At 47.9% G+C, this 13765-nt stretch overlaps 2 protein-coding genes across 2 annotated transcripts in view; both read right to left on the bottom strand.

Moving 5' to 3' along the window:
- Positions 1-7383, bottom strand: part of Abl1 (ABL proto-oncogene 1, non-receptor tyrosine kinase) — a 108704-nt gene extending 101321 nt beyond the window's left edge. The window contains exon 1 of the mRNA XM_090330820.1: positions 6692-7383. Within this exon, the coding sequence (XP_090186946.1) occupies positions 6692-6827 (136 nt within the window). The 5' untranslated portion in view covers positions 6828-7383. The remainder of the gene's footprint in view (positions 1-6691) is intronic.
- An 11-nt stretch (positions 7384-7394) lies between these two features.
- LOC150066046 (uncharacterized) lies at positions 7395-8045 on the bottom strand. The gene has a single exon (XM_090330826.1). It carries the CDS (start codon positions 7491-7493, stop codon positions 7395-7397), a length of 99 nt encoding a protein of 32 aa, XP_090186952.1. The 5' UTR covers positions 7494-8045.
- Between the last annotated feature and the right edge of the window lie 5720 nt (positions 8046-13765).

The following is a 13765-nucleotide window of genomic DNA, read 5'->3' as shown; positions in this document are numbered from 1 at the left end:
AACTAGGAAATATTATAAGACAGTATATGATTAAGCATTCATTTGTGCTACAGAAACATTACAGGGCAGAGGTCACAGAAACATGGTAAGGACCCGCAATAACACATATGGAAGGAGGGAGACAGGAGCAGAGTGGTGAAAGGTAGGAAGGCTTTGAGGACACAGGACACAACAATCAAAGAGGCTGGGCTGACCATGCAGGAGTCAGGGAATCACAGCAGCGTTGGGGAGAAGCCCAAGGGAGAGCTTCCTCTTCTGGAAGACCAAGTTCAAAGTAGCCACTTGAATCTCTTAGGGAGACTCAGATAATAACACTGACAGCCTCCTACGGGTGTACTGCAGTCACGTGTCCCTCTCCCTCACCCCAGATAAATACATCTATTTCTAGCACATCCACTTCCAGTCCACAGCCAACATAAATGACATTTTCTTCACATTTTCTTCATTTCTTAGGTAGGCCACATCAGTTAATCAAATCAGATAATACACTTAGTTAAACCACCTTTGGTCATTTTCCTTTACAGTGCTTATTCCACAATAAAAACTTGTTTCCTTCTACATTACAAGCTTTGTTTCCAGCTCTTTGTTTTTTGCCAAGCTATGTAAGGAATCCTCCTTGCAAGTGTCTAGGAAAGTGTTCTGCCACTGAGTTACATCCCAGCCCAAGCTGACCTCATACTCATAATCCACCTCCCTCTTCCTCCTATGTTAGAATCACAAGCACCACATGTCACCATGCACAGCTTATAACCATGTTTTTTTTGTCTGTTTTGGTACTGGTACCTGGGCTTTAACTCACAGTCTCTCTTGGCTTTTTCCCTCATGTCTGGTGCTCTACCACGTAAGCCAAAACTCCAGACTTGCTTTTTTACTGGTTAATTGACTTTTATGCCTCATCTGGCTTCAAACAATGATTCTCTCAGACCTCATCTTCCTGAATAGTTCCTATTTTAAGCATGAACCACTAGTGCCCAGCCATAAGCACATTTTTTGGGGGGAGGGGGGGTGCTCTTCAGCTCAAGGCGACCATCCTACCCCTGGAATCACAGCCCCACTTCCAGTTTTCTAGTGATTAATTGGAGATAAGAGTCTCACGTTTTTTAATGCCCCAACTGGCTTTGAACTTTGATCCTCAGATCTCAGCCTCCTGAGTAGCTACGATTACAGGTGTGAGCCACCACACCTGGCTCATAGGCACATTTTTTAATGGGCAACTAGGCTTCATGAAGGGCCAGGAGTTTGGCCTAGTGGTAGAGTGCTTGACTAGCATGCACCAAGACCTGGGTTCTATTCCTCAGTATCACAGACATAGAAAAAGCTAGAAGTGGTGCTGTGGTTCAAGTGGTAGAACTCTAGCCTTGAGAAAGCCCAAGGACAGTGCTCAGGCCCTGAGTTGAAGCCAAAAAAAATGTTTTCATGAAAAGTAAGAAATCCATGCAAAACACATTAGAATGCTAGAAATAACAATGTACATATTAAACACAAATACACACACACACACACATACAAATTTGTGTTTTTGTAGTTCATGTACTGCATCAGTAGGTAGATGTTCCAAACGGCTTTTAAGGAGCTGCTCACAGGACTCAAAGCCTTGGATATTTGCATAGGTTAACAGTGATAGAATGATGGTGCTGACCTACCAAGTTCCTCTACCTGTTACCTTAAGCAATGTTACATTAGAGAACTACAAAGTAATTTTGGACTGAGAGTAAACAATGGCTTAAATGACTTTCAGGTCTGCTTGCCTAAAAGGTGGGACCACCCACAACTGTTCTACACCTGTGTCAGCCCGGCTATTTCAAGGTTAAGACGGTGCCTCCTAGTTAAGTGCTGATAGTTCAGGTCTGTAATCCTAGCAATTCAAGAAGCTGAAATCTGAGGATCACAGTTTGAAGCCAGCCAAGAAGAAAAGTCCAGGAGACTCTTATCTCTGTTTAACCAGCAATAAGCCAGAAATGGAGTTGTGGCTCAAGTAGTAGAACCATAGCAGTGAGTGAAAAAGCCAAGTAAGAATTTGAGGCCCTGAGTTTAAGCTCCAGTATCAGCACTTTAGAAAAAAGTCAGGACTAGGAATGTGGCTTAACTAGCATGTACGAAGCCCTGGGTTCGATCCCCCAGTATCACATACACAGAAAAAGCCAGGAGAGAGGGAGGGGAGAGGAGAGGGAAGATGGAAAATGTATGTATAATGTTGTTGTTGCTAGTCCTAGGACTTGAACTCAGGGCCTGGGCACTGTCCCTGAGCCTCTTTGTGCTCAAGAACAGTGCTCTACCACTAGAGCCACAGCACCATTTCCAGTTTTTTCTGAGTAGTTTATTGAAGACAACAGTCTCAGGGAGTTTTCTGCCCAACCTGGCTTCAAACCCCAATCAATCCTCAGATCTCAGCCTCCTGAGTAGCTAGGATTACAGGTACCAGCTACTGGCGCCTGGCTGTGCAATGTTCTTATCTGTAACTTTTGGACTTAGTAGAAAAGAAACACATAGAGAAGCAGGAATGAAAGCTTAATGATGAACTAAAATAATTCCCCTGCAAAAATTGAACAGTTACCCTCTCCACAAAAGACACAAACTAATCTACGTAAATGGAATGTGCACATTCATGAACTACTAAATGTTCTCTTCCAACCATAACTGCAAGATGTGCACGTGGAGACTTGGTCCCTGGCAAGCATATCCATTCTCATGCCTTAAATACCTTTAACCTGAGGACACCAGTTCCTCTCTCCAGCCTGGATTGCTTCCCTGAATTCCAGCATGTAGTCCTACCTGCCTGTCTAACATGACCTCCTGGCTGTCTAACGCCTGTCTGAAATGAAGCACACCCCAAAGCATCTCTTGATCTCTCGATCTCTCCTCCCTCCCTAACAAAATCTTCTTGTATTAAAAAAAAAAAAAAAAAAGTTTTTCAGCAAAAGGCAAGTTCATTCCTCCAGGTACTCAGTACACAAATCTGAGAGCTACTCTTGATCTCTCTCATAGAATTCAAAAGCAGATCCAAAGTACAGATGGCTCAGCCTTCAGATAATTACAGAATCTGACCCTCTGCCTGCCACCGCCCTGGTCCCACATCACCATTCTCATCTAGATCAGCGCAATGGAGTGCAATCAAGCCCCACCCAGAATCCTGCTTTCTCCTCCTCTGTCCTCAGCTAGACCACAAACAGGAGAGGTTCTGTCAGATCACAGATCAGGCTTCCCAAACACAAAACCGTGAAATGGCCAGCGGCCCCATGCTTCTCCAGACATTTGGCCTGTATACCCATTTTATCTCAACAGCCTTCCTCTGCTCTCTCTGTCCAGCTACACTGGCCCTAAATCAGCTGTTTCCACCTGACGGCCCAGCTTTCAGTGTTGTTGGCCCTCATTTACTTACCCACACTTCCACAAGGCTTGCTCCTCCCTTTCCCTCCTTCAAAAGCCACTTTTGCCAGCAACCTCCCTACAATTATCACCTCCCCAACATTTCCTCCTCAGCACTCAGCTCTCCCTCACACAGTTCTGCATATCCTTATCCAGCCTATGATGCTGTTTCTCCCACTAAAACAAGGTAAGTCCTAGGAGTGTGGAGTATTTTTGCTCACTAACAAATCGCTGGTGATTAAAAAACTGCCTTGCACACAATGTGTGCTCAAGAAATATGTTTTAGCCAGGTGTCAGTGGTTGCACCTATTATGTTAACTACTTGGGAGGCTGAAACCTGAAGGGTCACAGTTCAAGACTAACCAGATCAGAAAAGTCCTCAAACTGAGGCTCTGAATTTTAGTTGAGGTTCTGAGTATTGCTAATGCTGAAGAAAAAAGGTTACCCTTTAAAAGAGGAGAAAGAGGCCTAACCTAGGCACCAGTGGCTCACACCTATAATCTTAGCTACTCAGGAGGCTGAGAACTGAGGATCATTGTTCAAAGCCAGCCTAGGCAGGAACGTCCATAATGTTCTTATCTCCAGTTAACCACTAGAAAACTGGAAGTGGCACTATGGCTCAAAATGATAGAGTGCTAGCCTTGAGCAAAAAAGCTCAGAGACAGCGCTTAGGCCCTATGTTCAAGCCCCACAACTGATTAAAAAAAAAAAAAAAAAAAAAGCCAAAGTTTTCTGCTGAAGAGATCTAAAATCCTCCCAGCATCTCACTATATATACTTAAATAAGGACTGGGGCACCAGTGGCTCACACCTGTAATCCTAGCTACTCAGGGGCTTGATAGTGCTTCAAAGGTAGCCTGGACAGAAAAGTCCATGAATCTCTTTTCTCCAAAAAGTTAAGCTAGAGGGTATGGCTCACTCAGGTGGTGGAATGCTGAGCAAGTAGGAGGCACTGAGTTCAAATCCCAATGTCAGAAAGAAGGAAGGAAGGAAAGAAGAAAGGAAGGAGATCTTGCTTGAACTGAGGACCTTACAACTGTCCCTGAGCTTCTTTTGTTCAAAGCTAGAGTTCTACCACTTGAGCCACAATGCCACTTCCACTTTTTCTGTTTATGTGGTACTCAGGAATCAAAGCCAGCGAGGGCTTCACGTATACCAGGCAAGCACTCTACCACTAAGACACACTCCTTGCCCAAAAAAATAGGTATTTCTGATTTACAAAAATGGAGTCATGCCAAATAGCTTTTTCATTTTTGTAATACAGACATCTCTTTTACTGCTGGCCCACATACTTCTGGAGAGGTTCTCAAACTATTTCATTTCTGGCTCTCTGTACACCTGAAAACTGATAGCCTCAAAGACCTTTAGTTTATAGACATTAATCTCAATATTTACCAAATTAGAATCTTAAACTGAAATTTAAAGTATATTAACTTACTCATTCAAAGATAAAAATTTTTATTTTTTCTTTTTTGCCACTCCTGGGGCTTGAGCTCAGGGCCTGAGCACTGTTCTTAGGCTTTCTCAAGGATAGAGCTCTACCACTTGAGCCACAGCATCACTTCCGGCTTTTTCTATATATGTGGTACTGAGGAATCGAACCCAGGTCTTTGTGCATGCTAGGCAAGCACTCTTACCACTAGACCAAACTCCCAGCCCTCCCTAACTTTTTAATTCAGGAAGAAAATGTGTCAGTAAAGGACACATTTGCTAAAACAAAACTACTAGGCCAGGACTGGTGGTTCATCCTCAGTAGGCTGAGATATGAGGATTGAGGTTAGAAGCCAGTCCAGGCAGGACAGTCCTTGAGACTCTTGTCTCTAATTAACCAAAAATGTGGAAATAGAACTGTAGTTCAAGTGGTAGAGTGTCAGCCTTAAGGAAACAAGCTATTTCTGTCACCCACTGCTAGAAGACATTTGTGACAATTTCAAAGTACAAGGTGAGGGGGGGGTCAATTGATATTTTAATATTAGGTTCGAAGGATGAAAAATATCAAGCTCTAACAATACATGCAGAACCCTAATTAATTGGTTCCTGGCTGGCCTCTGCTACAAACACCAGTCTAATTTGACCCTTAATATTAACTTCACACAAAATTACTAGAAGTTAACAAACAAGCATGTACTGTCAAGCACTGAAATGTCAATGATATCCATATAAAGTTGTCAAAGACAACATTTATTGCCCTAAATGTCATTCTAAAGTAGAAGGGAAGAAGGTATAACAAGATAACACAGTTTCCCCACCCAGCTTCTCTTACATGGCTTCAAAGTGAGTATATTTCCAAGTTCGTCTTAAGATTGAAAACGTCAAGAATATTAGAGTCAGCTGGGTTTCATGGTTCTGAACTTTTTTTGGGTCGGTCCTGGGGCTTAAACTCAGGGCCTGGAACTGTCCCCGAGCTCTTTGTGCTCAAGGCTACTTAGTGCTCTACTACTTGGAGCCACAGTACCACTTCTAGTTTTGAGGTGGTTATTGGGAGATAAGAGTCTCACGGGAACTTTTCTGCCCCAGCTGGCTCTGAACCATGATCCTCAGAACTCAGCCCCCTGAGTTGCTAGGATTACAGGCATGAGCCACCAGTGCCCCACTAGTTCTGAACATTTTTACAGAGTGTAAGTCTTTGAGATTATGATCGAAATACTCTGTAGAAAAATAGTAAAGGAAACCAGGCGCCAGAGGCTCACATCTGTGATCCTACCTACTCAGGAGGCTGAGAACTGAGGTTTACAGCCAGCCTGAAAAGACAAAACCTGGAGACTTCAATTACCAGAAAAAAAAAACAGGAAGTGGAACTGTGGTTAAAGTGCTAGCCTTGAGTGAAAAAACTAAGCAACACGGGAGGCCCTGATTTCAAGCCCCAATATACAGAGAGGAGAAAGGGGAGAAGGGAGAGAGGAGTGAGGAAGGGGAAGATAATAAGGGGGAGGGGAGGGGACAGGGCAAGGACAGGAAAAAAAAAATCCCTAGTAAAGGATTTGGGTACATCAGAACAGTCAGTGCTTCTAGCAGGAGGTGACAGAACTGAGAAACCCCCAGGAAATAAGGCCCTGGAATAGTAAAATGATTTGTTTCAAGGTCACTGTCAACAATGAGTAAGTGGGATCCGATAAGAATCAAACGACTTCAACAAAACGTTTTTAACTCATAACTTTCTGATAGAAAGCAAAGTTCCACCAGAAACCACCAGGTAACTACAATAAGAGAAATGTTATGTAGAACTGGAACCAAACACAAAGTGCTGCTGGCTACAGAAAGTTTTCTAGATGGCCAAGGGCAAATGCACAAAAGGAAACACTGGATCTGAAACCTTAAGCACTCACCATGTTCCACAAAAACATTGCAGTGTAGACCGCCATGCCTCGATGATTCCTTCTTCCCTGCGCCCTTGATAAAGTGCAGGGCAGGCAAACTCGGCCTCCTCTGGTCCCCAAGAACTTTTCCAGGCTGCTGCCCCATAAAGCAATGATAGGCACCCCTTTCCACAAGAGGGTTCAAGATCTTCCAGAAAGGTCTGTGGGCTTTGGGAAGAGACAGTTACATATGTAGACTTTCACATTCACCAGTAAATGAGGTCAATTCTGTATTACAAAAAGAAGCCAAATTTTAAGCTGACACATGTAAACAGGCGTTCCAATTATGTTTGCAGTTCCTCAGTCTTGAAGTCATGTAGTTGCACGGCTATCCCCAAAGGTTCTTGATTTTTCTTTTTTTTTCTTAAAAGTTTATTTTACAGGTTAAGTTTCAAGAAGAAACCCTTGCACAGAAATGTTCAGAAGGGACGAAGAAGAGGGCCAACCCCACTAAAGTCGTTTCGATCTCCAAGCAGAAAGGAAACGCGGGTCGTCTTGCATGCTTGTCCAGAACTTTTCCTGGGGAAGTCACCGACTCCCTATCTCAGTTTCTCCACCTTCCCAGCAAATTTCCTGCTGCTCTCCTTCCCCTACCCGGCTCTCCGGAAAAGGACACGGGTCGCTCGGACTTCAGCGACCGCTCGCCGCAGCCGGAATGCACCGCCAGCAACTTTCAGGTCCGCTTTTTAAAAGGCCTGTGAAACCAATCCAGACTTTTCCTTTGCATTGAAGTTTTGGGCTGCGCGGAGACCAAAGGGGCCATAGGCGACATTGGAAGAAATCAGGGCATCAGCGGCTCTTGGGCGCAACCTGGGGGGCAGCGGAGGCCACCCGACAGCGGGGAGGGGGTGTGGATCTGAATGGGGGGTTCCCGGGCCTGACCTGAGCCCAGGATCCACAGCGAGGGGCGGCTCCGGGCTGAGAGGGAGGCATGCCCGGGCGGGGCGCGGGCGGCGTACTCGGGGGGCGACGCTCCTCCTCGCCTCGGGGGAAACTGAGGCCACCCCCCGCGACCCAGAACCGGAGCGAAGCCGTCAGGGACCGGGAAGCGGCCGCAGTGCCGAGGGCGGGGGCGGCCACGGGGGGAGGAGGCCCGGCCGCCTCGGCCTCCCGGCGTCAGGGTCTCCGGCCGAGAGACACCCCCTCCCCCGGCCCGGATGCCGCCGCCGCCGCCGCCGTCGCCGCCGGCGCGCGCTCACATCCCCAGGGCCTGCGCGGGGCGCAGCCTTCTCCGCCGGTCGGCCCGAGGACGACAGGGGACTCTCCAGCCACGGGGCCCGGGAACCGGCTCCGGCTGCGGTTCCGCTCAGGAACAGGCGCCGACCCCCGCGGCCGCCATGATGGATTACGAGCCGCCTCACAACGAGGCCCGGCCCCGCCCCCGGGCCCGCCCCCAGCGCCGTCCGCCGCCGGGCTCGCGGGTGCCCGGGTGTCGGCCCCCGGCGCCGCGGCCTCGGGCGCCGCTCCCTCCGACGCCGCCGCCGCGCCTTCCGCCCAGCCGTGCCGCCCGCGACAGCCCGGCCGTCGCGACCTTCCCAGGCTGGCTTTTCCGAGCGCCAGGCGAGCGGTGAGGAAGCGCCCACCTTCTCGGCATCGTCATTGGCCCGCAGGCGCCCGAGTCAGGCCGCTCCCCGCCATCCCATTGGTCGGTGAAGGTAGCGAGAGCTGCCAGCCAATCGCTTTCGGCACCGCCGCGGGGCGTGCCGGGAGCTGTGGTCCCAGCGCCCTCCAGTTCCCCGTCGCCCGGGCCTCGGCGCCAGGGCTCCGGCGCCGCCCCCTGGGAGCCGCAGGACCGCGGTCCGCCCAGCGCCGGACTGGGCAGCACTGTCGGCGGAGAGCCGGAGCGGAGGAGGAACTGGGGCTCAGTCTCCCGGAACCCGAGTGAGAAAGTCTGGCTCCTTCGTGGCTGCCGGGGCTTCCGGTGCCTTTCCTGTTTGCCGCCTCCCAGCGGAGCAACCCCGGGGGGCGGGCGTCCAGGAGCCGCGCCGTCCTGGGAGGCACGCGCCTTGCAAGGTGTGGGTGAGCCAGGAGAATCCTCGATCGCCCTCGCGAGTGTGCACCTTTCAGCATTCCTCGGGGAAAGCATCCTCATTGCAGCGAGGAAATACCCGGGGTCCAAGGCTGGCAGTTCAGCCAAACCTGCACCTGTCACGACTCCTGCAACTGGAAAGCACCGAGGCGGCCCCCTGACCCCGGCCTTCACGCACCCCTCGCCGCACCCCTCGCCGGCACTGGGGTGTGAACTCGGGGCCTCACGCTGGCTCAGCCACACCTGTCATCAGGCTCTTTGCTGGCTGCTTTGGAGGTGGAATCTCGTCGGCCGCTGCTCAGGCTTGGCTTCAATCCTGGATCGTCTGGCCCTTAGCCTCCAGAGCAGGTAGGGTGAGAGGGGCGCGCAGAGCCCACTCGGAGCACCCATTCTAGGCAGTCTGCATCTTCTCATCCTATCCTTACAGCCTTACAAACTCAGTGAGGCTTGTAATAAAATCTCTACCATGTGACATACCGAAGGTCACTTACCTACTATGTGACAGTCACTGGTGCAGCACAGATTGGCCTCGTCCCAAAACACCTTCTCTTATTTTGCCATTCAGTAACAAACAGTCGGAACTAACGTTAGACAAACTTTCAAAAGCTGCTGCTCAGACTGGGAGCACCGCAGCGGCTCCGAGTGTGTTGTACACTCAGCTAAGACACTTTTTCTTTTTAGTGGCACTTCACCTACTAAAGAGCATAGGCTCCGGGACTCATGCTTGTAATCCTGGCTACTCAGGAGGCTGAGATCTGGATTGTGGTGTGATGCCAGTCTGAGGAGCAGAGTCTGTGAGACTCTTAGCACCAGTTAACCACCGAAAAAACAGAAGTGAAAAGCCGGGTGCTGGGGCTCACACTTGTAATCCTAGCTACTCAGGAGGCTGAGATCTGAGGGCTGTGGCTCAAAGCCAGCCCTGTCACTAAAGTCTGTAAGACTCTTATCTCCAGTTAACAACCTGAAAAATTGGAAGTGGTGCTGTGGCCCTTAGGATAGAGCATTAGCCTTGAGCTGAAAGAACTCAGGGATAATGCCCAAGCCCAGAGTTCAAGTCCCACAACCAAAACAAAACAAACAGTGGAGCTGTGGCTCAAATGGTAGAACACCAGTATTGAGCAAAAAAGGTCAGCGACAGCACCCAGGCTCATAGTTCAAGCCCCCACAACCAAAAAGAAAAAAGAGCAAAGTTACTTGAAGACACTGAATATGAACAGACGGAAGTCTGTCCCTCCAGATTTAGAGCTTGAAATGTGCAAATTAAGCTGTGGTTGCTTTCGGTTTTATTTACTCTCAAAAAATGATCTGGCAGGCAGAATATCCAGATTTTAATAGTCTGGCCAGCAAACTTAGTCCTGATCTGTACTGTCTTTCAAACTCAATGTTTCCTTTCAGTTCTTTCATTTCATTAGCTGAGTATTAAGTTTTTATTTGAGACTTCACTTAATCCTATTCCCTCCACATTTGCATTTTTCATTCTCTGGTTTTAATCTTGGGCTATCAATTCAGAAATGTAAATCACATTTCTTAGCTTTTGTGCCAGTACAGGAACAAAAAGGCTCTAAACATTTCTGTTATGGCTGGCATTCTATCATTTGAGGCACACTGCCACTTTCAGCTTTTTGGTGGTTAATTGAAAATAAGTTTGATTTGTCTGCCTCAGCTGACTTCAAACTGAAATTCCAAGCAGCTAGGTTGTAGCTTACTGGCAAAGTGCTTACTTAGCCAGTAAGCACTGGGTTTCAATTCCCAGTAACAATGACAGAAAAATAGTTAAAAGAATGCCAGGGCTGGGAAGGTGGCGCTTATCTGGTATGCATGACACCCTGGGTTCCATTCCTCAGTACCACATAAGCAGAAAAAGCCAGAAGTGGTGCCGTGGCTCAAATGGTAGAGCAAAAGAAACTCAAGGACAGTGCCCAGAACTGGCCAAAAAACAAAAAACAAATAAAAACAAAAAGAATGTCAGGTGCTGTTGTTGGCTCGCACCCTTAGTCCCATCTACTCAGGATACTAAGATCTGAGGATCAGGAAAACCCATGACTCTTTTCTTTAATTAAGCACAGGAAAAGCCAGAAGTGATGATAGAGCACTACACTGAGCAAAAAGGAGCTCAAGGAGAGTGCCCAAGCCCAGAGTTCAAGCCCCAGGATCAGGAAAAAAAAAAAGCAAAAAACTGGAGCCAAGAGTTTGGCCTAGTGGTAGAGTGCTTGCCTGGCATGCACGAAGACACCAGTTCGATTCCTTGGTACCACATATACAGAAAAAAAGCTGGAAGTGGTGCTGTGGCTCAAGTGGTAAAGTTCTATCTAGCCTTGAGAAAGCCCAAAGACAGTGTTCAGGCCCTGAGTTCAATCCATGACCGGGGGGGGGGGGGGGGGGGAGACACGGACAGACGGGGAGGGCGCGGACACGGGACACCCTGAGGGTCCACAGCATGGCCTAGTGGTACTGTGCTGTGCTGACCTAGCATGCACAAAGCCCCAGGTTTGACTCCCCAGAACCACACACACAGAAAAAGCCAGAAGTAGCACTGTGGCTCAAGTGGCAGAGTGCTAGCCTTGAGCAAAAAGTGTTCAAGGACAGTACCCAGGCCAAGTTCAAGCCCCAGGACTGGCCAAAACAAACAAAAACACCGAGATTCTCAGGCTCAGGTAACCAGGATTATGGGCATGAGCAATCAACACCACCAAATTCACTTACCAATCACCTACTGAGTACCTTGGCATACAGGGATACAGCAATTAGTGAAACCATTATTAGTCCTCACACAAGATCAGAGCCTGTGTTGGACATTAAATGTTTTTAATCCTCATAATCAGTTCAAACTGGCCTCCTTTGTAAGGGACAGCTTTGATGATTCTAGGGCTTGAACCTGCCCCAAATCTAGCTACCTGGGCTCAGTCAGGTCATCTGAATTCTGAGTTGACTGTCCCTTGATTCAATTGCTCTGAGATAAATGAAACCTCGCTAGGCTGCACAGTGCTTCACTGGCTGTCACTTTGGAAGTCAATTGCACTTGACCTAGAGCCTCAGGGATGACCTTGAGGTCCAGTGCTCACACTTAACGTTTTTCTGGTTTTAAGGGAGACTCAAGCCAGACCATACTTTTCTAGAAATACATCATAGTGTTTAAAACCCTGTATAACGGGCCAGGAGTTTGGCCTAGTGGTTAAAGTGCTTGCCAAGCATGCATGAAGACCCGGGTTCGATTCCTCGGTACCACATACATAGAAAAAAGCTGGAAGTGGTGCTGAGGCTCAAGTGGTAGAGCTCTAGCCTTGAGAAAGTCCAAGGACAGTGCTCAGGCCCTGAGCTCAAGCCCAGGACTGGCAAAAAACAAACAAAAAAAACCCTGTATAACACTACAGTATGATACTTAAAGACTTTCAAACTAGAACCCAAAACTCAGCAAATGACTGACAAAATGTTACCCGATATTAAGTATCTTCAGGCTTATATTCTGTAATCTTCATTGAGTGATGTTACACCTAACAGGAGCACCCCCTAGTGGGCTGTGGAAAGCAGGCCATCCTCAAGAGGTGCTTTCACATCTTTGTATTTCGGCTGGAGTGGGTAATCACCAGTCTGCTGGCAGCATGGAAAAAAAAAAACGGGAGGAACCCCTCCGTCAAGAGGAATAGAGCCTGCATGTCCACAGAAATACGACAGTGAGCCAACCTAAAATTGCCCTACAGCAGAGTATGCAGGTGTCTGCAAACTCCTCAAAGTAGGTAGCTAAAGCAGAAATGAACTAAAAAGCTGTCTATTGAAGGATGCTATAAAAAAAAAAAAATGCTATGGGCCGGGAGTTTGGCCTAGTGGTTAAAGTGCTTGCCTAGCATGCACGAAGACCTGGGTTCGATTCCTTGGTACCACATACATAGAAAAAAAAAGCCAGAAGTGGTGCTGAGGCTCAAGTGGTAGAGCTCTAGCCTTGAGAAAGTCCAAGGACAGTGCTCAGGCCCTGAGCTCAAGCCCAGGACTGGCAAAAAAAAAAAAAAAATGCTATGTGAGTGTGAGAAGTAATGCAAATGTAACTCTAACCCCTCTATACATTACCCTGACAATAAAAAAATAAAATTAAAAAAAAAAAGAAACATGCTATTTGATGAAGGAGAGCTTAAGTGCAGTGTTCAGTCCGTGAAACTTGTTAAGCACCAGAAAAGCTGGAGGTTGGGAGTGACAATTGGTAGTTCTAGCCTTGAGTGAATAAGCCCAGAAAACACTAGCTAGGCTCTGACTTCAAGCCCTAGAACTGGCACTTTCCTAAAAGCTATCTTAGGGCACCCACTGCCATTGAGCGAGTGTGTGTGTGTGTGTGTGTGTGTGTGCGCGCGCGCGCACACGCATGTGTGCATGCATCTTTTGATCCTGGAACTTACACCCAGAGCATGAGCACTAGCCCTGGGCTTTTTGTCTCAAGGCTACTACTCTACCACAAGCCACAGCTCCATTTCTGGTCTTACTGATGATTAGCTCGAGGTGAGTCTCACAGACTTTCCTGCCCAAGCTGACTTCGAGCCATGATCCTCAGATCGTCCTTAGATGACAGGTGTGAGGGTCACAGGCACTCAGCCAAGACACCATTTTTTAAGTCATTAGAATCCAACATTCTTCTAAACTACAACATCTGCTTTATGACTACCTCTCAATTATTCAGAAGTGAACTCATTTCATTATAAGAAAACACACTGGGCGTGGTGGCTCATGCCTGTAATCCTAGCTACTCAGGAGGCTGAGATCTGAGGACTGCTGTACTAAGCTAGCCCAGGCACTAAAGACCACGAGACTCCTATCTCCAATTAACCACTAGAAAACAGAAAGTGGGGTTGTGGCTCAAGGGGTAGGGTGGTAGCCTTGAGCTGAAGAACTCAGGACAGTGCTCAGGCCCAGAGTTCAAGTCCCACGACCAACAACAACAAAGAGGAAAACAGCTTTGCTTTCTCCATCTCCATTTTCATGTTTTCTTCATGTTCATCAACGTACCACAAAGTGCTCAGAGCATCCTCAAA

Source organism: Megascapheus bottae, chromosome 3, assembly GCF_031878675.1.
Source record: "Megascapheus bottae isolate mThoBot1 chromosome 3, mThoBot2.hap1, whole genome shotgun sequence".
NCBI lineage: Eukaryota > Metazoa > Chordata > Mammalia > Rodentia > Geomyidae > Megascapheus > Megascapheus bottae.
This window is presented reverse-complemented; position numbering and strand designations above follow the sequence as displayed.

Coding starts and splice junctions, on each gene's coding strand:
- LOC150066046 (XM_090330826.1), bottom strand. CDS start 7,493: ATGTCGCCTATGGCCCCTTTGGTCTCCGCGCAGCCCAAAACTTCAATG.